Source organism: Ranitomeya imitator, chromosome 2 (assembly GCF_032444005.1).
Source record: "Ranitomeya imitator isolate aRanImi1 chromosome 2, aRanImi1.pri, whole genome shotgun sequence".
Classification (NCBI taxonomy): Eukaryota; Metazoa; Chordata; class Amphibia; order Anura; family Dendrobatidae; genus Ranitomeya; species Ranitomeya imitator.
Genome location: NC_091283.1, coordinates 71,273,036 through 71,298,613, shown reverse-complemented (window position 1 = coordinate 71,298,613; position 25,578 = coordinate 71,273,036). Strand labels below are relative to the sequence as shown.

The following is a 25,578-nucleotide window of genomic DNA, read 5'->3' as shown; positions in this document are numbered from 1 at the left end:
TACCATTAATTAGGAACCTTAATTAACTCTCCGTCTATAATACCCCTATCCCATAGCAATCCATGGAGACCACATTTTATTGAACATTTCGATTTTCCCTCTTTTTTTATAAAACCCCTTTTCTAGTGTCAGGCCCTGCTTCACATACTGGAGGAACTCTCCTCTTGACGGCGGTTCTTCCCTAATCCAATTTCGAGCTGTTACCTTCCTAGCCATGTATAACAATCTGGCAATAGCTATCTTTAGGTTGTTATCCACTCCAATCTCATCCACACATCCCAACAAGCACACCACCGGGTCCCTTGGCACCTTACATCCATACGCACCTTCCATACGACTCAAAACTACCACCCAAAAAGCAGCCAGTCTCGGACACGTCCACATCATATGGAGTATATCAGCATCTGCAGTTTTACACCTCGGGCATTCAGAATCATCACGCAAACCAGCCTTATATAGCACCATCGGTGACTTCTAAACCCTGTGTATCACATAGAGCTGTGACAGTCTATACGGTTCGCTCAGTGACAATCGTGGGACCCATTCTAGCACCGACTCCCCAGTCTCATTCTCCATTGGACCCAGATCCCTCTCCCACTTCGCTCTCGCCATTTTTGGAAACCCCAATAGGAAAGTGTGCAACAGATCTTTATACAAAGTAGATATGACTCCCCCAGTAGTCCCTTCATTACACACATACTCCAGTACTATATCCCTCTGAATTCCAATACCTCCGTTTCTACTCTGAGCTCCAAAAGCATGCCTCATCCGCAAATACTGAAATTCCCCCACAGTCCCAAGACCAAATTCCGCCTGTAATTGGGAAAATGATTTCAATTCACCTCGCACAATTATTTGATACACGTATTGAATCCCTTTGACTTGCCATTCTGTCAGTACCCCCAGTGCCTCAAACTCCTGTAAGTTGCTGTTATGCCATAGCAGTGAGAATCTAGAAAAATCCGTGACCCCCCGTATATGTCTCAGCCTACCCCACAGCCTGCGTATCAACAGCACAGTCGGGTATAATTTCCCCAGAGCCCCCAGGGATCCATCCTCCAAACATTGTACTACTGGCCTTCTTTTTGTCACCACTTCCATCAGCCGCTGTACCGCCCCAGATGACCCTTCATGCGCCCAGCCTTTTAGATGCTGACTCTGGGCTGCAAGAAAATATATTTCAGGGTTAGGCAGTGCCAGTCCCCCATCTTCCTTGGGTCGCTGAAGTGTCTCCAGTTTGATACGCGGATGCTGTCTCCCCCATATCAAATTCCTGAACAGAGAGTTAATCTGTCTAAATCTCCCGCGTGGTATCCAAACTGGCGCATTATGAAGAATATACAGTATTTTTGGCATCAAAATCATTTTAATAAGATTCACCCTACCTACCACAGATAAATGCAGTTTAAGCCAAGCATCCGCTTTCGCTTTAAGAACACCTAAGATTGGAGTCAGATTTCTATGTATATAGTCAGTAACAGGCATAGATACCCATATTCCAAGGTACTTAAATTGGCTAGTCACCTCCAGTCGCCCATCCTCCAGTGGCTCCCCACCATCATCATCCACCTTAAACAAGACAGACTTACTCCAGTTTATCCTAAGTCCCGACACCGATCCGAAACGCTCAATAATCCCAATGGCTCCCTCCAAGGACGTACCCGGGTCAGCCAGAAATAGCAGAATGTCATCCGCATACAACGCCACCCTTTCTTCAATCATCCCAAATTTAAACCCAGTCACCTCATCAGACCGTCGAAGCTTAGCAGCCAGTGGTTCCACATCCAGAGCAAACAAAAGAGGAGAGAGCGGACACCCCTGTCTCGTCCCTCTAGCCAGTTGTATGGTTCGTGATAACTCCCCATTTACCCTAACCCTAGCCATCGGCATCGAGTACATCAGTCGAATCCAGGATATGAACTGCGGTCCAAACCCCATACTCCGTAGCACCTGCCAGAGATATCCCCACTCCACACTATCGAATGCCTTATGGGCGTCTAAAGATGCAATAACTCTCTGGCCACAGTTGTCGGATCTGAGTTGCAAATTCATATACAGCCTTCGTAAGTTGATCGCAGTGGACCTATCAGGCATAAAGCCGGACTGGTCTGAATGCACCAGGCCGGAAATAACACTTGTCAACCTCATCGCCAACACCTTAGCCAGGAGTTTAACGTCTGTAGTAAGCAAGGAGATTGGCCGATATGAATCCGGCTGTGTCGGGTCCTTCCCCTCCTTAGGAATCACCACTATTATGGCCTCCCGCATAGATGCCGGGAGACGACCGCCACTCCTAGCCTCCTCCAGAAGTACCCTTAATTTAGGGATCAGCACTTCCCCAAAGTTTTTATAAATTTCAGCAGGAAATCCATCTACGCCAGGTGCCTTCCCATTAGCCATAGACTGCAGTGCCCGACCCAACTCCTCCTCCGTGATGGGAGCTTCCAAATCTTCTCTATCTATGTCACTCAGCCTTGGGAGCTCCAATTCCTCAAGGAACGCCACCGTGTCCTCCACCGTGTCCAAAATCTCTGAAGTCTCAGAGACAGCCACACCGCTCCCCGATACCAAAGAATGAACAAAGGAAGTGTTTCTCTGGGCAGAAGCTACCATCGATAGCAAATGACCCACAGATTCGCCCTCCTGGTAAAAAAGCCAGATTCATGAATTCCCTCTTCCTTTCAGCCTTACCGAGCAATACCTCCTCCAACTGACTCTGAGCTGCCTTTAGCCTCCTCCCAGCTTCCGGAGTACCCACTATTACCATCTCATCCTCGGCTATCCTCAGCCCATCAACCGCCAACCTCTCTGTCTCTCTTGATTTCCTCTTACACCTGCTAATATCCCTGAACAGCAGTCCCCTCAAGTACGCCTTCATGGCTTCCCACACAGTAAGAACATCTACACTTCCCTCGTTGATCTCAAAAAATTCCACCAACTCCTTCTTTATCTTTTCCAAGTCCATACTGTGTAGCCAATTAGGGTGAATCTTCCACTCCTTCCTGCTCCCGATCCGTGTCCCCACCGGCCGAAATTCCACCTCAACTGGACTATGGTCTGAAAGAGCCCTAGGTAAATATCTCACGTCCCTTACCATCGTGTCCAGTAAACAGTTACCCAGCGCCAAGTCAATCCTAGACAAAGTACCATGAGCTGGCGAGTAGCATGAGTACGTCCTTTCCCCAATATGTCTAACTCTCCATAAATCAATCATACCTACTTCCCGGACATAGGTCCCAAACGTAGTGATATGTCCCCCTGTTCTATTCTGGGGATTTTTGTTTTTATCCCAAAAGTCATCACAGATATTATTAAGATCGCCAATAATTAGAGATGGTAACGGTCCCCAACGCTCTACCCACTCCAGCACCTCTCTTATCTTCTTACTTGAGTATGGGGGCGGAATATACATTGCCGCTATACACATCAACACTCCATTTATTTTACATTTCACCACCACATACTGACCATCCACATCCTCTTTTACCATTACCTCCTCATACTGCACTCCCGCAGGTATTAACACAGACACACCCCTAGAGTACGTCGAGAAAGTAGAATGATACGCCCTCTGTATCCAGCGCCTATTCAATACATCCACCTTCTCCCGCACTAAATGTGTCTCTAGCAGACATATCATTGAGACCTTCTGTTCTCGGACATACTGCAGACTTGCCGCCTGCCGTGTTTTATCCGCCAGACCTCTCACATTCCAACTCAATATTTTAATACAATCTCCCATCATGTGGCTCATCATTTCTTAAAGTATCCAATTTCCCAAGTATGAGCTGCCCCAACCCTCCCACCCCCCATGCCCCCTCCCAACTTACCCCCCTAACCCCCCCATTGTAACGCATTCTTCCTCTCATCAAGAGTGGGGCTCCACTGCCCACTGCGAACACTCTCCCTTACTTAACCCTCTCCATTCGCGTCCCGCTGCCATAGCAATCACAATTTCCCCCCCAACTTTCACTTTATTGTATCTTAACATTTCAACTTATATTAACATATAGAAAAAGTACCAAACCAGTTCACAGTACCCAGCATAACCCTCCTCCCCCATACTTAGTAGTTGGTACTGTCCCCTCCGGCCATTCCTTCAATATGGCCCAGCAAAACCCCCAACAGTTGCTCAACTCTTTATCCATTGCTAACGAGCGCAGAACTCTCCTCTATCGACAGAGAAAACAAATCCCAACTGGATCTCGCCGAAATGTCAGTCACCCATTCCCTTAAGTTTTTTCTCATGAGTATCAAGCCACTGGGTAGCGTCGTCTGGTGTCAAGAAAAAGTGGGTCTTATTAAAAGCCACCAGTCTCAGCTTGGCGGGAAACATCACAGAGTACTGCACTCCCAGCTCCCTCAGTCGCCGCTTGACTCCAGTAAACTTCATCCGCTGTTTCTGAACCGCAGCGGAATAATCCGGATAAATGGTTTTTGACCTCCAGCTGTCAGATCCTCCATCTCTCTAGCCTTTCTGAGGATAATGTCTCTGTCCCTGTAGTTCAGTATTTTAGCAAGCATGGTACGGGGATTTGCTCCTGGGGCAGGGGGCTGCGGCGGGACCCTATGAGCACGTTCAACAGCAAAGACTTTTGTCAACACTGTGCTCCCAATCTTCTCCAGCAGCCAGTTTTCAACAAATTCTGTGGGATTTCTCCCCTCAGTCTTTTCAGGCAGCCCCACTATACGTATATTATTTCTTCTGGATCTATTTTCCAGATCCTCATTTTTTGCAGCGAGCTCGGCTATTGCTTGGGCGAACTTCTTTTCAGCTTTTTGTAGCTTAACTATGTGATCTTCTGCCGTGCTCACCCTCTCCTCCACCACTCCTATACGTTTGTCCATTTTCTGCAGAGCCGCATTAATCTGTGCCGTGTCCCCTTTAACTTCCTGCATCTGCTGAGCCAAGGAGTTCAGGGATTGCTGACATGAAGAGATCAGTGTGATAACATCTCTAAGAGTCGGCTCCTCTCCCTGTGATATGGCTTCAGGTCCCCCACTAGCCCCCGCCATGCTGCCTCTCTCCTTCCCCCTCTGTACCTCATGCTGCTCAGCCTTGCTTGCTTCCTCCTCCTCCTGGTCAGCTCCAGCTCCAGATCCTGGTTCTGCTTTCTCAGCAGCCTCCACTCTGGCATACTGCTGCAGCCTTGCGGCCACCTCCATGCGCCGCTGACATGCGGCGTTCTCCTTCTCGGCGTCCTCCCTAGCATCGGCACCATCTTGGCCGGCTCCTGCATCGCTGGTGCCAGCGTCTTTCTGCCTCCTCCTGGTCATCGCTGCCGACTCCGGACCCGCCGCTCCGCACCGCTGCACTCTCCGGACCTTCAGCCAGCCGGATTTAGGTGAGTTTACCCGAAAATCGGGGTTAAAGCAGGATTTTTGTCCTTCTGGCAGCAGGAGCACTCTTCCCTGCTTCCACTCACATGGCCAGCTAGGACACGCCCTGCACGATATATTCTTAATTATTCCTCTTCCTGTAAGAAACATATTTCCACTGCAGACCGGAAGCTTATTAATAGAACAATCAGACACTCACAGTTTTTAGTTATTTTTACACATGACAGACACTTTGTATTACTATGTGTTATTCCTTTCTCATCACCTAGTCGGTGTTCTACTAGCCTTTATCAAATAAAAATCAATTCTTGAACCTTTTTTTCTTTTCTTTGGTATATCATGTTATATTTTCATAAATCTGAGTTTTACAGACACAACAGAACCAAAATACTTTTTTTTATCTTTTCATCAGGGTACTGATTTAACCTTTTAGCTGTTAATATTTATTTAATATTTATAACTTTTTTCTTTCATCTTTACTTTTATTTTTTTGACCTGTTAAAGAACAACTTCAGCAAGTTATTTTTATTTTAGATTAGTGGCACCACTCCATGTTACCTGACCCTACTCTTATATTTACCAGCCTCCTCCTTCAGCTCTTCCCGACATCGCTTGGATCCTACGTCGCCATCTTGTGATCGCAACTTCTGACTGACCGAAAACCAGAGGTAACAATCACAAACTCTCAATGTAAGTCTATAAGAGCTTTGCTCTGGTCTCGTTCTGGCTCTCACAGACTTACACTGAGTTGTGACCTCCGGCTCGCTTCAGCAAACACTGGCGCGATCCAACAAATCACAAACAGCTGTAGATCGACCGAGCTGAACTGATAAAAGATGAGCACGGTGGCTGATAAGTATGAGACTAGGGGCAGGGATCTTATGTTAGCAGCACCACTCAAGCGCTGCATTAAAAAAAAAATGCTGGAGTGGTGCTTTAAGGGTCTTGACCTTTCCATTCTTTGATCCGTCATACTCAAGACTGCAGTATATATGAATAAAATTATCTTGTGACGCCCAGCCGGATACTGATGTCACAAGAGAACTACGAAGCTAGCAAATGAATGCCTTCCCCAAGCTCCTGACTGCCAGTGCAACCCATCAGGAAGACTGATGGAAGCTGGAGCCGAAGAACACTGGCGAGCATGCCATTTAAATGCCATTGTCAGTGATTACCAGCGGAATTTAAAAGGCGAAGCAGTAACAATAGGAGCAAGCTCCAGTTGCTGCTGTTAGAGACAGTTACCACCTGTGTACCACAGCCAGCATCTGGCGGTTATATAGCGACTTCTGCTCATGAGCCTGCTCTATATATCTCTCACATGACCTGTGATTAAAATATACATCACAGGAAATTAATGGATTCATTCGATGACGTCTAAAAATAATGTGTATCTATTTTTTTTTACTTTTGTAGGTATTCCTTTTTTATTTTCAGAAAATTCTGGGGACAGCCATATTGGAGACATACACTTTCTTCTTTTATCTTAAACATAAACAGTGTGGCAGGGCTTGTGTGCTTTTTATAACTGAAATAGGTAAAAGTAAATTGTCAAGAAAGTTTACATTGACTGTAACAGTCTCTATAAAATGATGACACACCGTACGCTGCCTCAAAGACTAGGCATTGAATGGAGATTCATGGAGAGTGGGGCTCATCTTTGAGTATCTCGACACTAACCTTATTTATCTACACTTAGCAGTACAACAGAGCTGCCATTTCTTATTATTAGTCCATGAAGTTATGACGAAATTACTATGCTGACACTGACCCAGGCTACACAGTAAAGCTGAACAGTGATCAGCATATTACAGGAAGCATCAGTTCAGTGTCATTGGTCTAGAGGCTGTAATGAAAGTTGAAATATTTTAGGATTTTAAAAAAATAAAACGCCAAAATGTTTCAAAAAACAGTTTATACATTTCTGATTATTGATTTTTTTTAAAGGGAATCTGTCACCCCAAAAATAGTATATGAGCTAAGGCCACCAGCATCAGGGGCTTATCTACAGCATTCTGGAATGCTGCAGATAAGCCCCCGATGTAACCTGAAAGATAAGAAAAACAAATTAGATTATACTCATCCAGGGGCGGTCCCGCTGCGGTCCGGTCCGATGGGCGTCACGGTCAGGCGCCTCCTATCTTCATACGATGACGTCCTCTTCTTACCTTACTGCCGCGGCTCTGGCACAGGCGTACTTTGTCTGCCCTGTTGAGGGCAGAGCAAAGTACTGCAGTGCGTAGGCGCCGGGAAAGGTACTTTGTCGGAGCTGCGGCAGGAAGACAAGAAGAGGACGTCACCATATGAAGCTAGGAGGCGCCGGACACGGACCGCGACACCCATCGGACCGGACCACAGCGAAACCGCCACTGGGTGAGTATAATATAAGGCTACGTTCACATTTGCGGTGCGTCGGGTGCAACTGCGGCGACGCATGCGTCATGCGCCCCTATATTTAACATGGGGGCGCATGGACATGCGTTGTCTTGCGTTTTGTGATGCATGCGTCTTTTTTGGCGCAAGTGTCAGGGCGCAGAGGACGCAGCAAGTTGCATTTTTTTGCGTCCAAAATCAGCCAAAAATGGACGCATGCTTCACAAAACAATGCGTTTTTGCATGCGTTTTGCGTTGCGTCGCTGACGCAACACACAACAACGCAAATGTGAACGTAGCCTAACCTGTTTTTCTTACCTTTCAGGTTACATTGGGGGTTTATCTGCAGCATTCCAGAATGCTGTAGATAAGCCCCTAATGCCGATGGCCTTAGCTCATATACGATTTTTGGGGTGACAGATTCCCTTTAACATTTTTGTGATCTAAATGTCACTATAGTTTGTATATAGCAATCTGAAGGGATTCTAATGTTGGGAGGCAAGCATTAGAGAGGAACAAAAATTGCAAATAGCAATTTATTATTCGGCCTCAATGGCATTTCCTTGCCTCTGGCAGATGACTATGAAGGTGAATTATTTTTCACAGTAAGAGAATTAAAAGCAAGTTAAGAACATTGCTTCAGCATGAACAAGATTAACATGCAAACAGTCACATTGTTTATGACTTTACGTAAACACTTAAACCTCCTAAACCTGGGAAGCGATCTTAACGAATGCAGCTGAAGAAATGGCAAAGCTTTCATTGTCCACAATTGAGCGGTTTTTGTTTAAAATGGGGACAATAAAAGGCAATTTATGCATGCATCCGATCCACAATGGTGGCAGAACATGTAGAGAAAAATACGTAATTTCTGTTGCATCACTCAGAAAATGTAAGGTGATTTTTTTTTTATTTTTCACATTTGAGCCACTTGTAATTTGATGTCTCCTTTGTAACTCTGGATGGTCACTCTTGTTTCCGAAAACGGTTTATTAGAGAGAATTTGGAAAAGTTGGCAACTAAGATATAATTGCAAAAGAGTAAATCTGTAAAATAACTAACTATGGTCTACACAAAGCCTTGAGAAAGTGTCTGAATACTAAAAATGGTCTTAGGCGGAGTGCAGATGGTTCTGTCTTTATATTCCGTTATCGCGCTTTGGATGCAGTAAAGTAAATAATTTTTATCATTAGTGACGTGATACCATTTCTACATTCAGAGTCTACAAACAACATCAACACGTATGTATACCCTTCCACTTATAATGTCTATGAAAACAAATTACCGTATTTACCTGAATGTCTTTTGATATAACTTTACTAGGGTCGGGAACCTGGGGGCACATAATGATCAGCACTCTAAAAAAATAAATATTATAGACAATGGACAAATTAGATAACATTTTTTTGCATTAAAACAACAAAAAAATAAACATATGACATACTACCTACGTACAGAAAAGGCCAATTTTTACATTCAGAGAATTTTTTAATGTACAACTAGGTAGTTTGAAGGAAACAGAAAATTGAGTCCCCATTTTATCCAAAACAGTGACACTCTTGCCCTTGTGCTGAATCTGCTAATGCAGTTTAGTTCAAGTCATTTAAAAGAGAATGAATGGCAATACAGCAAACAAAATTAAAGAGCAACTAAACTTTTTTTTTTCTTTTTATACTTCATTAACAGATTGGGCTGTTGTCTGATTATTTGTGTGAAATGTCATGCTGCTACACAGGTTTAATGGCTGGATTTCATCTTCTTCAGAATCTGCCTACCGTTTTTACATTTGAAGATTCATACTTTCTATCCCTGTAATGAAGAGTAGGAACAGTATGGGATGGGACGCATACAAGCAGCAGGCTGAAAGGGAATATGTCAGTAGGATCAACCCTTCTAGGCTCTATATATGGGTATGAAGGTCATAGAAAGGTGGATAAAATGATACCTTGACACAGCAGAGCCAACACAGTACAGCAAAGCTATCACAGTACAGCAAAGCTAATAGTACAGCAAAGCGAACACAGTACAGCAGAGCTAACAGTATAGCAAAGCTAACTTTACATCAGAGTTATCACAGTACAGCAGAGCTATCATGGTACAGCTGTCATGCTATGACAGTCTTCGGTGAGTAAGGTGGCCCTCAAACTGTCCCTGGAACTGGGACCCTAACTATCCCTCTCCCTTGAAGGTAGAGATGCCCAAGTCTCTGACCTAATTATGCTCCTGTTAAACCCTGATGTGTCCCCTTCCCCACCCATGAGGCATGGGACAGAAATGTAATGCGAACAGGACACAGACAAAACAGGGATAACAGAAAACCTCTATCATACAAAAGCAATAACCAAAAATAAAGAGGATAGGGACAGCAAGGAATAAACTAAATGGGAACCACTTAGCTTTAGCAAACAGCACAGGAAGAAGAATCGTTCACAGGCAGGGACAAGAAGGTCTTACCAGTTTATAAAGGAAGAGGTAATGACCAGATCAGAAGAAGATGAAAAGGAGCTGCATGTTTCTGACCATCATAGAAAGGGTTGTTAATTTCTTCAACACCAGAACAAACTAAATCCATTTAATATGGGACACAAATCACTTGCGATTCTTTACCCGATGTACAATCTAACTCCAAGTCTTCCAGGGGGCCGTGACATCCTCGTGACAACAGCAGAGGTAACACATTGCAGCAGAGTTAGCACAGTACAGCAGAGACAACACAGCAAAGCTAACACAGCACAGCAAAGCTAACACAGCACAGCAAAGCTAACACAGCACAGCAAAGCTAACAGTACAGCAGAGCTAACAATTAAATAGATCTAAGCGTACAGCAGAGCTAACAATGCAGCAGAGCTAACACAATGCAACAAATGTGAAGTTAGTCTCATTACAAAAACATTTGCAGCTGCAGTTCTCTTACAGTGCTTCAGCTTCCATCACAGTGTCAGCCAGTGTGGAGAAAAGGCAGGGCAGCACAGCTGACAGCTCCATGAGAGGACAACTGCAAATGTGTTTGATCAACTTCCTATGCCCTAAATGCACATAAAGATGGCTTAGCAGGGTTGATCCTACTGGCAGACTCCCTTTTATGTCTAGTAGAGGTGGAATCGGTGACCCCTCCACCAGTGCCAGGTATGCATATATAGATATATATCTGTGCAATGTGATCAGACATAATTAGGAGTAGCTGCGGCAACATCCCAAATTGAATTTCTTCCCCCAGTTAATTCACACCAATTATCAGACACTAGGCCTCTATAACATTAGCAACAGCAGCATTTGGAGTTTCTTTTGTGAGATAGCAGCTGCTAATGACGAGATGAAATCTGAGTAAGTGCTCAGAATGGAAGAACCAAGATGGTGTTCAAGCTTCCACTCCTGTGAAGACAAGGTGCGCAATCGAACAACAGAGAGACGTCGCGGCCAGACTGGAGCACTTTGCGCCCTTAACATCTCTAGGAATCTGGAGAACAACTACGGAATGAGGTGTCTCACTATGCCACCCTCCACACAGAGTAATCCAGAGGACTCGGATAGGGACATTGATAAGATGCTGCCTGACCAAAATATACTGCAAGATGGAAAGGTGCAGGAGGTTACTTCTCACCCAAGAAAATCTACCCTCCAAGATGTAATGGGTGCAATAAAAGTTGCTTTGTAGGGGATATTCTGTGGTTCCTGGGAGATTGCTTCCTCTAATGATTCAGGCTAAAACCCATAATTAAAAAAACAAAAAACTTTGGCATGTCATGCTTGGGTCGGGAAAGCCATGGCTCGTCCGTTCATTTCGGTTCTTCCCCGGACCAATTGGCATGGGCGTCTGAAGCAGCCTCCACTGGAATAAGTCTTCCTTACTATTATTAACTACAGACCATTTAACCCTGACTTATTAACAAGACAGTTGAAAGTAGTAACCTCATTTCAATCCTTGGAGTTCAAATTAATGAAAAGCTCTGGAATATGAATCACTAAATATCTCAGGCTATTGGCCTAATATTTTAGTACACTGATAGTATTGGTGAAATGAATAAATGGATCTATTGAGTATAGAGTGAGCTAATAAATGTTCATCAGTAATGAGAGAACATGCTCAGATAAGGTGTTATCCTATCATGCTCGTGTGCTAACAGAGTGTCTTCAGCGTGCTCGAAAAATATGTCCGAGTCCTCGTGCCTGCATGTCTCGTGGAAGTTCGACAACTGCAACACATGCAGGGATTGCCTAATAAAGAAGCAATCCCTGTATGAGTTATTGCTGTCGATCAGCCGTGAGACTTGCAGTAGAGGGTTTTCGAACATGTTTCTCGAGAACGCCAAAGACACTGTTAGCACACAATCGCATTCGCTCATCACTAATGTTCATACATTTATAGTTTCTGGTCGTTGTTCTTGTGAATGTACAGGCAGCGATGTCACTGATCATCTCTGCTAGACTACAGTACCCTGACCTGTCTGCAGACCAACCACTCCACTACTGTGTGCTGTGATTACAGGGATGGAGAGTAGAAATCTTCAAACGTAGCAAGAGAACGCAACTCCTACAGAAGATGAAATCCTGCCATTATACCTGTGCAGCAGCATGGCATTTCACACACGACTGTGGAATGGGTAATAAATAACATTACAAAATCTCTTAATTTTCATTTGGTAATCAATTATGGAAATAAAAAAAATAGGCTTTAAATGGTCAAGAGTGGCATGGTTTCTAAACTAAAATCCCCATTTGTTTTCTGGAGAACTATTTGAAATGTTATTTTCTTTTCTACGTTGATAATGAAAATGCAATGAATATCCTCTTAGACTTAGAATGATTTACCTTTTGATATTCATAAGTAAAATGACTGTAACCAAGATGATCACTAGTGGAACCAGGAGAAGTAATAATATAAATGTGAGTCCACCTTTATCACCTAGAAGAAACAAAATGGCTAGATTAGTGAACTAAAATACAGCCTTTACAGTGTGAGTACATTTATTTCTCAGTATTAAATGACCCAAGCCAGGACTTATTAGGAAATCAAATAACTCATATGGATTCAGATTAATTTCCAGTGTTGTGCAGAGGGCCCTTCTATGAATACTGAGGAACATTTCTGAAAACAATTTCATGCTGCTGTTTGGCTAAGTTTAGACTTCCACGTGAACATTCTGTTTTGAGGAACAGGCAAATGGAATTCATATCCAATATGTATCAGCTGCATAACTGATGCAAACAAAGTGGAGAGACCCCATTGATTATTATGGGGTCCCCCTGGGTTCTGTTAAGTGTTAGTGTGACACAATGTGCTTTTTCTTCCGTTCTAAAAATGGACACAAAATAAAACCCAAATTCCATAATGCTGGAATTAATTGGCTCCCTCTGCTTCCGTTTACATCAGCTATAAAACAGATCACTTTTGGACATTCACTCCTTTTGTCTGTTCTTGAAAATAGGATGTGTGAACATAGCCTTACATACACTTGAGTTCCAAACATTAGGACAATATAAGCCCTGTTCCACCTGGCAATGTCCCCAAAACTGGCAGAAATTGCCTCTTTACTGCATCACTAACATGTTTGTCTCAAGCAAAACGTCTCAGTATTTAGTGCAAAAATCACTTTTTATACTTTGATGATTGCCCCACATACCTTGTGTTTTAGTCATAGTGGTGGGCAGCTCTAGCTTTACAGTCACGGTCTATCAAATGCGTTTTGAAATTCTCCACGTCCATCGTATTAGCATTCCTTCCCGTCACTACTCCCTACGTTACCGCAATCTGCCAGCAGATCCCTCGCTTGCGCAATGACTCACTTTCCGGCCATGCGCACTGAATCTGGGTGTACGTCCCAGCTTCAAATCCTATGTGCGCATGCTCTGGAGCCGCTGAGTGTCAGCGTGGTAAGCGGGAAGACAGGCGCGCATAGTGTGTGGACTCAATAACTGTCATGTGGCCAATGACGCTCAGTAGCTCAGTGCGCATGCGCACATAGGATATGAAACTGGGACGTACAAAATAGCAGTAGTTGCTTACTTTCACATTGTACTAATTTAGGAAAATTTCCCCCCAAATATAAATGTATCCTTATGCAGAAGAAATAAAGAGAAAAAAAAACACTTCAACAATTAAATTTGCAATCACAATGGATTAGGAAGCAAAAAATATTATTTCTCTGTACCCGGCAATGTCTTTTCTTCACTCCATTCACTCCAGAAGAAATTCTCATTTTCTTGGAGTTCATTCAGTAGGCCGAAAGCGCTTTGATGTAACTTGACTCGGACTTTAGCCGTGTACGTAACATCGGGCAGTGCATTGATAATTTCCTTATTGTTACCTGAATCAATCTAAAAAGAATATCACCATTTATTATAATATTAAATATTAATTCTCATTTGCACATAGAAACACGAGAAGCAATGACATGAAACTGAAAGGGAGAAGATACAGATTAGACATTAGAAAATAACTTTTTGACAGGGAGGGTGATCAATGAGTGGAACAGGCTGCCACGAGAGGTGGTGAGTTCTCCTTCAATGAAAGTCTTCAAACAGAGGCTGGGTAGACATCTGTCTGAGATGGTTTAGTGAATCCTGCTTTGAGCAGAGGGTTGGACACGATGACCCTGGAGGTCCCTTCCAACTCTCACATTCTATGATCCCATGAGTCTGGAAAGTAATGAAACGGCCCCACAGAGCCCTGGTCTCATCCAGTCTGTCTAGGATTACATGAAGAGACAGAAGGATTTGCACATGTGACATACACAGAAGATCTGTGGATAGTTCTCCAAGACGTTTGGGATAACGTGCCTGCCGAGTTCCATCAAAAACTGCATGCATGTGTACATAGGATGCTATTTTGAAGGCAAAGGGTGATCACCGAAATATTCATTTGATTTAGATTTGTCTTGTTCATTCACTTTGCATTTTTCTAATTGATAAAAATAAACTATTAACACTTCTATTTTTGAAGGCATTCTTAGTTTACAGCATTTTTTCCACACCTGCCTAAAACTTTTGCACAGTACTACAGGTATCAGAGAGCTTTTAAAAAAAAGCTTTGCACTTAACATGATGACTTCTACTAGTTATTTTATTTACTAAGAAAGCAACATAGTTTTTTTTCCCTAGAGTACTTGAATGGTTTTACTGAAGCATAAAAGACCCTGCTTATTTTCCCATGTAAATGAGCATTTGCAAATAATAATAAGTAAATTTGAAGTGGTTTTCCCACAAAATGCTTTTACAGCATGTAAATGTTTTAGTATTTCCCCAAATGGTTAAAGGTGACCTATCAGCTTCTTCTAAAAGATCTATTAAAGGAAATACTTACACTCCCTGTTTATTAAGGAATTCTGTATTTTACGGTTTTGCTGTTATTTCCTCTAGGAAATGCATGACTAAATTGAAAACAGAGATTATTACCATTCCACTCGTGTCTGTCCTCGCATAGTAAGACCCTGTCAGTAAAGAATGGACATTAAAGAGACACATCCCAAACTGGGAATGTATTTATACATTTCGAGGAAGCAAAACTGAGCTACAGCACAAAATACGGTTCTAATAAAATCTACTTGAGAATAATTACGGTATATAAAAAAAGAATAGAAGTATTTAATAGAAGAGACATCAAGAGGGCTGTCAAGTCCCTTTCTAATGGAGTGTGGTCACTTCTACCAAGGGATCCGACGATTTGACGCATTCACGGGATCAGTCATTAAAAAAAACGCTATATAAAATCTGTAAGTAATAAAGAAAAGAATAACTTCATACCTGATAAGAATCCCCATTTGATAAATTAAGTTGAACTTCATATTTATCTATATCAAATATATTCCAGCTAACAAACAAACTATTATTCGGAGTCCTCTTCATATCATGTATTACAGGAGCATTCAATTTTGCTGAAGTTTAAAAAAAATAAACTTAAATTATTACCAACAGCCTCATTCATCCTTCAAAGTTATTTATTTGCAATTTAACTTTTATAATAATCCACAAACCAGCCATGTTCCCCGCTGTCATGTACCGATACCAGGTAGTTAAGCATTATCGCTTTTTTAGATGCCTAAACTACCCTGTTATAGGTGAATACAATGGAAATTTTCAGGGACGTCTGAATGCACCCACGGTCTTGTGAGGCCAAGTAGAGAACGTATGAGAATTCCAATTTCACATTGCATTGTTGACAGTGATCTGTATTTTTCTTTTAAAGAAAGGAAAATAAAATACTGTTGGGTACTTTTGCGGAGTCTGGTGGTTTGCCAGTTACTAAGGCAATGGGTAAACTGGTGACAGTAACATGAGAAGGTTCACATGAGCTAAATTAGCTCTACCTATACTCACAATGATACATTTATATTATTAAGCTGGTTTGATGCTATGTGCATCTACTTTATAGGAGCATTAAAACTCACCTATCGTATTGATATCTTGGAAGCAAATGTAGGGTTTAACGTCGTGAGTTCTGTCTGTTACCACTGCCACCAGATAATTACATGCTTTGTAATCCTTCTCTAATCTGAATAGGCATCCAACTGGAATTCCACTCTGATAAGTGTAAGTTTCACACGGCTCTCCTTTATCCAATAAGTCAAGAAATCTGAAATCCACAGCATAAGATACAACAAACCCTATAAAATTTCACATAATAATAATCACTTGGAATTTCTAAATTTCCCAGTAGCCCCTAAAAATATTCAAAAGGAAACTGATCTCATTAAAAAAAAACGTTATTCAGCTGAAGATATGGGGTTAATCTGCAGGTTTATAGCATTATAAACCTGCCCGATTCCTGCACTTAGACCCTGCCGCTGGGAGGAAATGACTTTTTGTTCCTCCCGGTAGCATCCGGGTTTCAGTCACAAGGGTGGCACTGACGCACTCTGTTTATAGAGCGCGGAAGCTGTAACCACGCCCCCAGCACTGACTGATAGCCAGACCAGATGCTGAGCTGCTGTCAGTCAGTGGGGGACGCGGTTACAGCCGCCACGCTCTATACACAGAGAGGTAACTGAACCCACATCGGTGCCACCCCATGAATGAAACCCGAGCATTATCGGGAGGAATAAAGTTAATTTACTCCCGGCAGCAGGGGTCTAAGTGCTGGGCAGGTTCAGAACACTATTAACCTGAAGATTAACCCTACATCTGGAGGTTTATAGCGTTTTTTTCACATGAACGATTCCCTTTAATCGTGACCTTGCTAGAATACAATCTGAATCGGCCTCATATCTTGAAATGAAAACCTAAAGAGTTGTGCATGTTGAAAATAAACCCCCAAACTGTGACCAACTACCAAGATGACTTGCACTACCTCTTTAGCTATGGTAGATCTCCCTTTGTAGACACACCAGGGGTCAAGTGGTGTTCGATATACAGTTGTGATCAAAACTTTTGAGATTGACACAATTTTTATTTTTCAAAAAGTTTGATGCTTCGGTGTTTTTAGATGTCTTAGTCAGATGTTACTAAAGTACAATTATCATTACCTTCATTTGAAAACTTATATTGGCAAATACATCAAGATTACAACTGCAGACCCTTATTTGTAATGACTTCTGGAGCTAATTAAAATTTCTGTAGGTTTGGTTGGCCAACTGTTTTTTTAGGAAGCACCACGAGTTTTTAATGCAAGATTAAGATCTGGGTAATTTCCTTGGGAAGGACCCAAAATCTCAATATTTTGATCACTGAGCCACTTAGTTAAAACTTTTGCCATGTGACATGGTGGATAAAGCATTGTTCATCGCCACATTGATCCTGAAACGTTGGAAGAAGTTTCTCTTTGAGGATGCTTACATACTATTCTTTATTATGCAGATGTAGTCTCTTCATTTAATTCCAGAGAGACTTGATGATGTTGTAAAGTCCTCCCCATAGCCTGGAAGAGGTCACTCACAAAGGGACAAAAGCAGATTTCTCAACAATACCGCTTCTGATAGGAGACATACAGGTAAGACTTATTCATCAGTCTATAACCTGTATGTCAATAATAATAGGTTAAGTAAGGCAAATGTGGTGACAGATTCCCTAGAATCGCTCCCTATACATATAAAACTCATGAGTCATGCATTGGCTGGCATGCTCAATATTCATGGCACTGCTTACTTCCTGACAAATTGTAAGGAGAATCCTCACGCCTTCTTTAAAATGTTAATATACATATTACTCTGAAACCTGTGGCTTTGTCTGTACATGTCCCTCCAATATTCTGCCCAATATGTTAACGTTTGCTCCTTATATAAGTGTTGCTCATGCTCTTGTCTTTTCACAGTGCACAAGCGCAAATGGTTGTTGGCGTTTCCAAGACAGATTAAGGTTCAGTTCCTTCACAAGTGCAAGGCGGCTGAAATACCCTCTAGAAGCTGCTGATTGGTTGCGTTCTATGGTGTCAGGAGAACATCGTATCACTACTGGTCCGTTCCGTAGATATGTCCCATTCGGCTTTCTGAATCCTGCATACATATACAGTTTCCAGTTTTTTTTCTACATCTAGATTAGGGGTCTCAAAATCAGTAAATGGGCCACACGTCGAAAAAATTCAAAGTAGATGAGCCATATTCCTTGCAGGACAAGATAACATTTTCAGTTATACCATTTATCTTCTCTGTGTGACCTTTTGTGTCTTGGTATAATAAATAAGTTACCGTACATTTTTTTGCATGTTGATTTTTATGGTGTTGATAGTATTAACTATAGAACAGTTTTATAGCTTAGGTGGTTCCAGAAGAAGTGATACCAAAAGTGTATCTTGGTTGTTTACTTTCGGTTTTGATATTGACCCCTTAATGACCAAGCCAAATTTTACAATTCTGATGAGTGTTACTTTATAAGGTTATAACTCTGGAACGCTTCAACGTATCCCACTGATTCTGAGACGGGTTAAAAGTTGACCAGCGATTTCTCATTTTTCCAACAAAATTTTGAAAACAATTTTTTAGAGACCACATCACATTTGAAGTCACTTTGAGGGGGCTTTATGACAGAAAATTTCCAAAAGTGACACCATTCTAAAAACATCACCCCTCAAGGTGCTCAAAAACACATTCAAGAAGATTATTCAGGTGCTTCACAAGAATTTTTGGAATATGGAAAAAAAAAAAAAAACACTAATTTTTTTCACAAAAAACCTCACTTTAGACCAAATTTTTATTTTCACAAGGGTAAGGCTCCTTTCACACTAGCGTCGGAATCTCCCCGTCGCAATGCGTCGGGGAGAGATTCCGACGCTAGCGTTTGCTGCATTGCACAATGGAGGCAGCGGATGCATTTTTCCGGCGCATCCGCTGCCCCATTGTAAGGTGCGGGGAGGTGGGGGCGGAGTTCCGACCGCGCATGCGCGGTCGGAAAAAGCGGTCCGTCGGGAGAAAAAAACGTTACATGTAGGGTTTTTTTCTCCCGACGGTCCGCCAAAGCACGACGCATCCGTCGCAAGACGGATGCGAAGTGTGCCAATCCATCGCAAATGCGTCCTCAATAGAAGTCTATGGGGAAAAAACGCATGATGCGTTTTTTCTGCAAAACGACGCATTGTGACGGATTTAAAAAAACGCTAGTGTGAAAATAGCCTTACAGGGAAAAAAAATAAAAAATCAACCACAAAATTTGTACAATTTCTCATGAGCATGCCGATACCCTATACGTGGGGGAAAACCATTGTTTGGGCGCACTGCAGGGCTCAGAAGAGAAGAAGCCCCGTTTGACTTTTTGAATACAAAAATTGCTGGAATAATTAACGGTCCCAATGTTCCGTTTGGATAGCCCCTGATGTGCCTAAACAGTGGAAATCCCCCACAAGTGACCCCATTTTGGAAACCACATCCCTCAAGGATTTTATCCAGGGATATAGTGAGCATTCTGAACCTACAGTTACAACAATTTGATAATATTAGGTAGTCATATTGAATGTCGTCATTGGTGTTGAGAACCAGTGCTCGCTACTCCAGTTTGCATCGGGTGCTCGAGTACGCACCAGATATTGCAGACGACTGAGTCCCTGCCCCGCATGTTTCACGGCTATTGGACACCCCCAAAAAACGAGGCGGATCCGCAATACTTCGAGCATACCCGATGCAAACTCGAGTAGCGAGAACTTGCCCTCAACACTAGCTGTCATATCGTAATTTTTTCGTTGTTTTTCAAAATTTATTTTGAAGTGTTTTTTTTTCCCTTAATTTTTACCTCAGTCCCTATATGGAACTTTAAAGGGGTTATCCATGACTTTTATTATTTTTGTATATGGAACTAAGAACTAACAGGCAGGTAGTTGTTAGCTACCAACCTGTTCTGCAAGGGGAGGATCTCCGAAGGTGATTCCTCTCCTTCATTTCATCTCGTCAATAATGCAGCTTTTCCTTTTCTGGGATTTCATGTCGACAGGAGTCACTGCTGATGGTATGCTGATTAAAAGACTGCTCCCGGCATCCATGCAGCGGGGAGCGCGCTGTCAATCAAACAACATCAGCAGAGATGCCCCGTCAACATGGAAGAGAAGACACTGATCTGTTGTCATGACATCGGCGGTAGCAGGTGAATCACCAGCAGGAGCGGTATGTGACAGAAATCGTCACCAGGCAGGTAGTTAACAAATAACTGCCTGTTCGTTCTTAGACTCAAACGCAAAATAATACATTCCTGGATAAACCTTTTAACTTTTATATGCCTCATCTCTGATCTAATGTCCTGCAATAGTTTTGTCCTGCAGGATATTAGATCTGTCAATTTTACACTGATATGTTGCTGACTCGAAGGCTATTACTTGGCCTATGATTGCGAAGGCAACTACCAGCACCGTAATCAGGTAGACCCCTCTCTCAAATAACCTTCCAAATACCAATGTCACTGCCAGCAAAATATAATGGGATAAACGACCAGTGTGAATTCTGATCATGGGTTTTACTACAAGGTGTCAGCTATGTTATACAGAGGACTCCCACTGATGAGGATACTGGGCTCACGTTGCAACATACATGTACGCCAGATGTCGAGAAGGGATTTAAAAAAAAAAAATCCTCTTCTACATATTCACCTACTACCTGCAGTGCGGGCAAGAATGAGACACCTCGTTTTGACACACTGCATTCTGACAAACTGTGCTCCGGTATAATGCCAATAAGCGGCACTGGCGTGGTCCACATTCGGCGTGCTTCTTGATGTCCCGAGAATGCTCTGAAAAGCTTCAGGGGCCGCATGTGGCCCTCGTACAGTGTGTTTCAGACCCCTGATCTAGATAAAATTTTGGCTTTATAATCATCGGCTTAATTTTCCCAAAAGAGGTTGTACAGCATTAGAAAAATAGTACCACAGCTGGGAGTAGGAAGAGTGTGATATTGCAGGCTAGTACCACTGACGTCAATGGAAAAAAAACATACTGGAAGAAGTTTCAGGAAGAAAAAGCCGGATTACTTACCGGCAATGCTCTTTTAATGAGTCCACGACAGCACCCACTTTGAGAGAGGGACCTGCCCCCTGCCCCTAGGAACAGGAAACCTACAGAGATAAAAAGGGCGGTCCCCCTCTCCTCAGTTGTTTTTCAGAGTATGAGAGGAACCGCCGTTGTTAAATTAATAAATGCGCGTAACTTTTTACACGTTCTGCTTATTTATGTTCACCCATGAAGAGTATATTACTGTGTGAATAATTATACATAACTAACTAGGATGGGAAGTGAGAGGGTGCTGTCGTGGTCTCATTAAAAGAGCATTACCGGTAAGTAATCCGGCTTTTTACCCTTTGCCACGACAGCACCCACTTTGAGAGACTTACAGAGAACCTTCACCTGGGTGGGATCACCGTGCTGAGGACAGCTCTCCCAAAAGCTAAGACAGATGAAGAGGATAGGTCAAGCCTATAATGTTTATAAAAAGTTGAGGGTGACGACCAAGTTGCGGCCTTACATATGAGCTCAATGGAGATGCTTGCTTCCTCCGCCCAAGAGGACGATACAGCGCGAGCCGAATGAGCTTTCACACCTTCTGGAGGAGCCTTGCCTTTTGATGAGTAGGCTAGACAGATGGCATCTCTAATCCATCGGGACAAGGTAGCCTTTCTGACCCCGTAACCTTTTCTGTGACCCTAAAAAGATATAAACAGAGCCCTACTCTGTCTCCAGGACTGGGTTCTCTCTATATAGGTCAAGACTGCTCTTTTGACATCCAACATGTGTAGCTTCTCTTCCTCTAGATTTGATAGATTGTCATGAAAGGAAGGAAGGAAAATCTCTTGAGATCTATGATAGTTTGTTGCTACCTTCGGGAGATATGTCAATAGGAAGGGAGGGTCTACAGAAAGTGCCTGGATGTCTCCGACTCTTCTAGCAAAAGCTAAGGCTTTCAAGAAAGTTACCTTGTAGGAGATAATCTTTAGAGGAATAGACTGTAATGGCTCAAAGGGGGTTCAGTTAAAGCATCAAGGACTAGATTCAAGTCCCAGTGTGGTAGACGTGGAATATGAAATGGGGTACTCCTTTCACATGCTTTAATGAATCTCGCTATCCATCTGTCACCAGCTATATTAGCACCATAAAGGGCTCCTAAAGCACAAACCTGAACCCTTAATGTATTTACTGAGAGTCCCAGTTCATGACCCCTTTGTAAGAAATCTAGGATGGTCTCAATTGGAACTGTATTAGAGAGGGGTTTTGCATAAAAGCTCAAAAACTTCCTCCATACTCTACTGTATATTATAGTTGTAGATTTTTTCCTACTTAATAGTAGTGTATTAATTACATCTTGGGAAAAGCCTCTTGAAGTTAGTATTTGCCTTTCAAGTTCCACGCCGTCAAGTGGAGTCCCTTCACCTGTGGGTGATGGAATGGACCTTGAGACAGTAGGTCTGGGATTGTTGGCAGTATCCAGGGATCGCAAACTGACATCGCTCGGAGGCATGAGAACCAAGGTCTTCTTGGTCAGAAGGGTGCTATTAGAATAACCCTTGCTGCTTCTTCCCTTATCTTTTTGATCACCAATGCAATCAACATCATTGGTGAGAAGGCATAAGCTAGGTGGAATTTCCAGGGATACTGGAGCGAGTCTATTATGTCTGGAGGATCCGCTGCGTTTAGGGAGGCGAATGTTTGCACCTGTCTGTTTTCCCTGGTCGCGAATAAATCTATTTGTGGAAGTCCCCATATGTCGACTATCTTCCTGAATACCTGAGCATTGAGAGTCCATTCCCCTTGGCGAAGCTTGTGGCGACTGAGGAAGTCGGCTTTTGAGTTTTCTACTCCTCTGATATGAAGGGCCGTGAGGGATAAGAGGTGGACTTCCGCTAGATCGAATATATTTGTTGTTGAAGACATTTGACTTCCCTATCGCGTTCCGCCTTGGCGATTTAAATATGCGACGACTGTCGTATTGTCTGATAGGATTCTGACATGAGATCCTCGGAGCTGGGGAAGGAAACAATTCAAAGCATGATTAACTGCATTCAGTTCCTTCCAATTGGAGGACTGCTATGATTCCACAGTGTTCCAGCGGCCTTGAGCTACATCCTGACCTAAATGAGCCCCCCACCCTTCTGGGCTTGCATCAGTGGTAATTATTTTAGAGGGTTTTATCGTCCATGGGACCCCTCTGGACAAATGGTTTTTATCTACCACCAAGAAAGAATTAAGCACCTCTTTAGAAAGGGTAATCTTTGTACTTAAATGTCACTGACAATGGAATTGCGCAAATAGGATCTCATGTTGTAAGGTTCTAGTGTGGTATCGGGCGCATTGTACTGCAGGGATGCAGGAGGTGAGTGAGCCTAAAGGTACCGTCACACTCAGCGATGCTGCAGCGATATAGACAACGAGCCGATCGCTGCAGCGTCGCTGTTTAGGACGCTGTAGAGACGTCAAACACATCAACACCAGAACGATGCAGGAGCGATCCAGTGACGTAACGGCGACTCACTTATCGTTCTCGCTGGTTGTTAGCTCCATGTAAAACATTGCTGGCATCGTTGCTTTTGCTGTCAAACATGACGATACACGCCGACCTGACGACGAAATAAAGTTCTGGACTTCTAGCTCCGACCAGCGATGGCACAGCGGGATCCAGATCGCTGCTACGTGTCAAACACAACGAGATCGCTATCCAGGACGCTGCAACGTCACAGATCGTTGTCGTTCTCGTTGTAAAGCTGCTGAGTGTGAAGGTACCTTAAGAGAGACATGGCGTCTCTTTGTAACATCTGAGGATTAGATCTCGCCATATTAACTTTCGAGATAATGGTCAACTTCTTGGATTCTGGTAAGAGACATCTCTGACTTACAGAGTCAAAGTGTAACCTCAGGAAGGACTGGAGGGTTTCTGGATGAAGTCTGGGTTTCTCGAAGTTCACAATCCATCCTAAAGCCTGTAAAGATGAAATGGTATTAGCCAAGCGCTCTTTACATTGTGAGGCAGAGTTTCCAATTATTAAAAAATCATCCAGGTAGGGCACAATTAATGTATCCTGTTGCCGTAGATAGGCCATCACCTCGAGCATAACATTTGTGAAAACACGAGGAGCCATTGAAAGGCCAAATGACATCGCTGTAAACTGGTAGTGACGGATCCGCCCTCTCAGGTTGACTGCCACTCTGAGGTATTGTTGATGCTGTGCATGGACAGGAAGATGGTAGTACGCATCCTTCAAGTCTAATCCCGTCGTAACACATCTAGGAAATAAAAGTTTAATGGTAGACCTGATTGATTCCATCTTAAAGGTGCTATCATACAAAAAAGAATAACATTTTTTAAGGTTTATTATAGTATGGAAAAAACTATCAGGTTTTGGAGTCAGAAATAAAGGGGAGTAAAATCCCCTTCCTTCCTGATTCTTTGGGACTTCTATGAGAACATTTTTAGCCAAAAGACTGAATATTTGTGACTGGAGCGCCTCTTGCTGCTCCAGAGCTCTCAGAGATGTTACAATGAAAGTATCTTGTGGGAGTTGAAAAAATTCTAATTTTAATCCTGTTTTTATTAGGTGGAGGATCCACTTGACTTGATGTTATATGTTCCCACTTATGGTGAAAAAATTTTAGTCTTCCATCTACTGGGATTTCCTTACTGACGGTATCGACTACGTTTAGTTGAATCGGAGCCACTAAACAAGACACCTTTCTGCTTTGTTTCCTTCGTATCCCAGCAATCTTTTTGTGGCTCAAACAGCCTCCTTCTGTTAAATGGCCGTCTTCTAAACGCTCTCCTATAAGAAGGAAGAAATTGTTTAGGAAAACACTTCCTTCTCTCCTGCTTTGTTGAGTAGGTCATCAAAAACTTTCCCAAACAGAAACTCACCCTGGCACGGGATTGTACAAAGTCTAGATTTGGACTGTGCATCCCCTTTCCATCCTTTTAGCCAGAGGGCTCGATGAGCCGCATTCACTAGGCCAGCTGATCTGGCCGCTAAACGGAGAGAATCTGCTGATGCATCAGCCAAGAATGCTGCAGCACTTCTGATAAATGGAACTGCCTGTAGGATCTTTTCTCTTGTTACTTTGCCTTTGACCTGCTGCTCCAGTTGATCTATCCATACTAAAAGAGATCTTGCTGTGCATGTGCCTGATATGGCAGGTTTAAAGGCTCCTGTATTCGTCACCCAAGACCTTTTAAGTAGAGCTTCAGTTTTACGGTCTAGTGGGTCTAACAATACTCCAGTATCTTCTTCAGGAAGAGACGATTGTTTAGAAGTGGATGCTACCGCCGCATCCACTTTTGGGACCTTAGACCATACTTCCAACTCCTCATCACTGAAAGAGTAACGTCTTTTGGAAGAGGATGGGAGAAATCCTTTACCCTGTTTGTCCCACTCTTTTGACCAGATCCTTAATAGCGAAAACAACTGGGAAGGCTCGTCGTTTTTTCTGGGCTAGGCCAGCAAACTTAATATCTTGTGCTGACCTGGCCTCCTTCATGTCTGGGC

At 42.9% G+C, this 25,578-nt stretch overlaps 1 protein-coding gene across 1 annotated transcript in view; it reads right to left on the bottom strand.

The window, feature by feature from the left end:
- LOC138661931 (interleukin-13 receptor subunit alpha-1-like) overlaps positions 1–25,578 on the bottom strand; it is an 84,751-nt gene that overhangs the window by 2,640 nt on the left and 56,533 nt on the right. The window contains exons 6-10 of the mRNA XM_069746937.1: positions 16,098–16,282; positions 15,454–15,584; positions 13,863–14,028; positions 12,523–12,616; positions 9,008–9,071 (exon numbers count right to left, since the gene is read on the bottom strand). Coding sequence (XP_069603038.1) covers positions 9,008–9,071; positions 12,523–12,616; positions 13,863–14,028; positions 15,454–15,584; positions 16,098–16,282 — 640 coding nt within the window. The remainder of the gene's footprint in view (positions 1–9,007; positions 9,072–12,522; positions 12,617–13,862; positions 14,029–15,453; positions 15,585–16,097; positions 16,283–25,578) is intronic.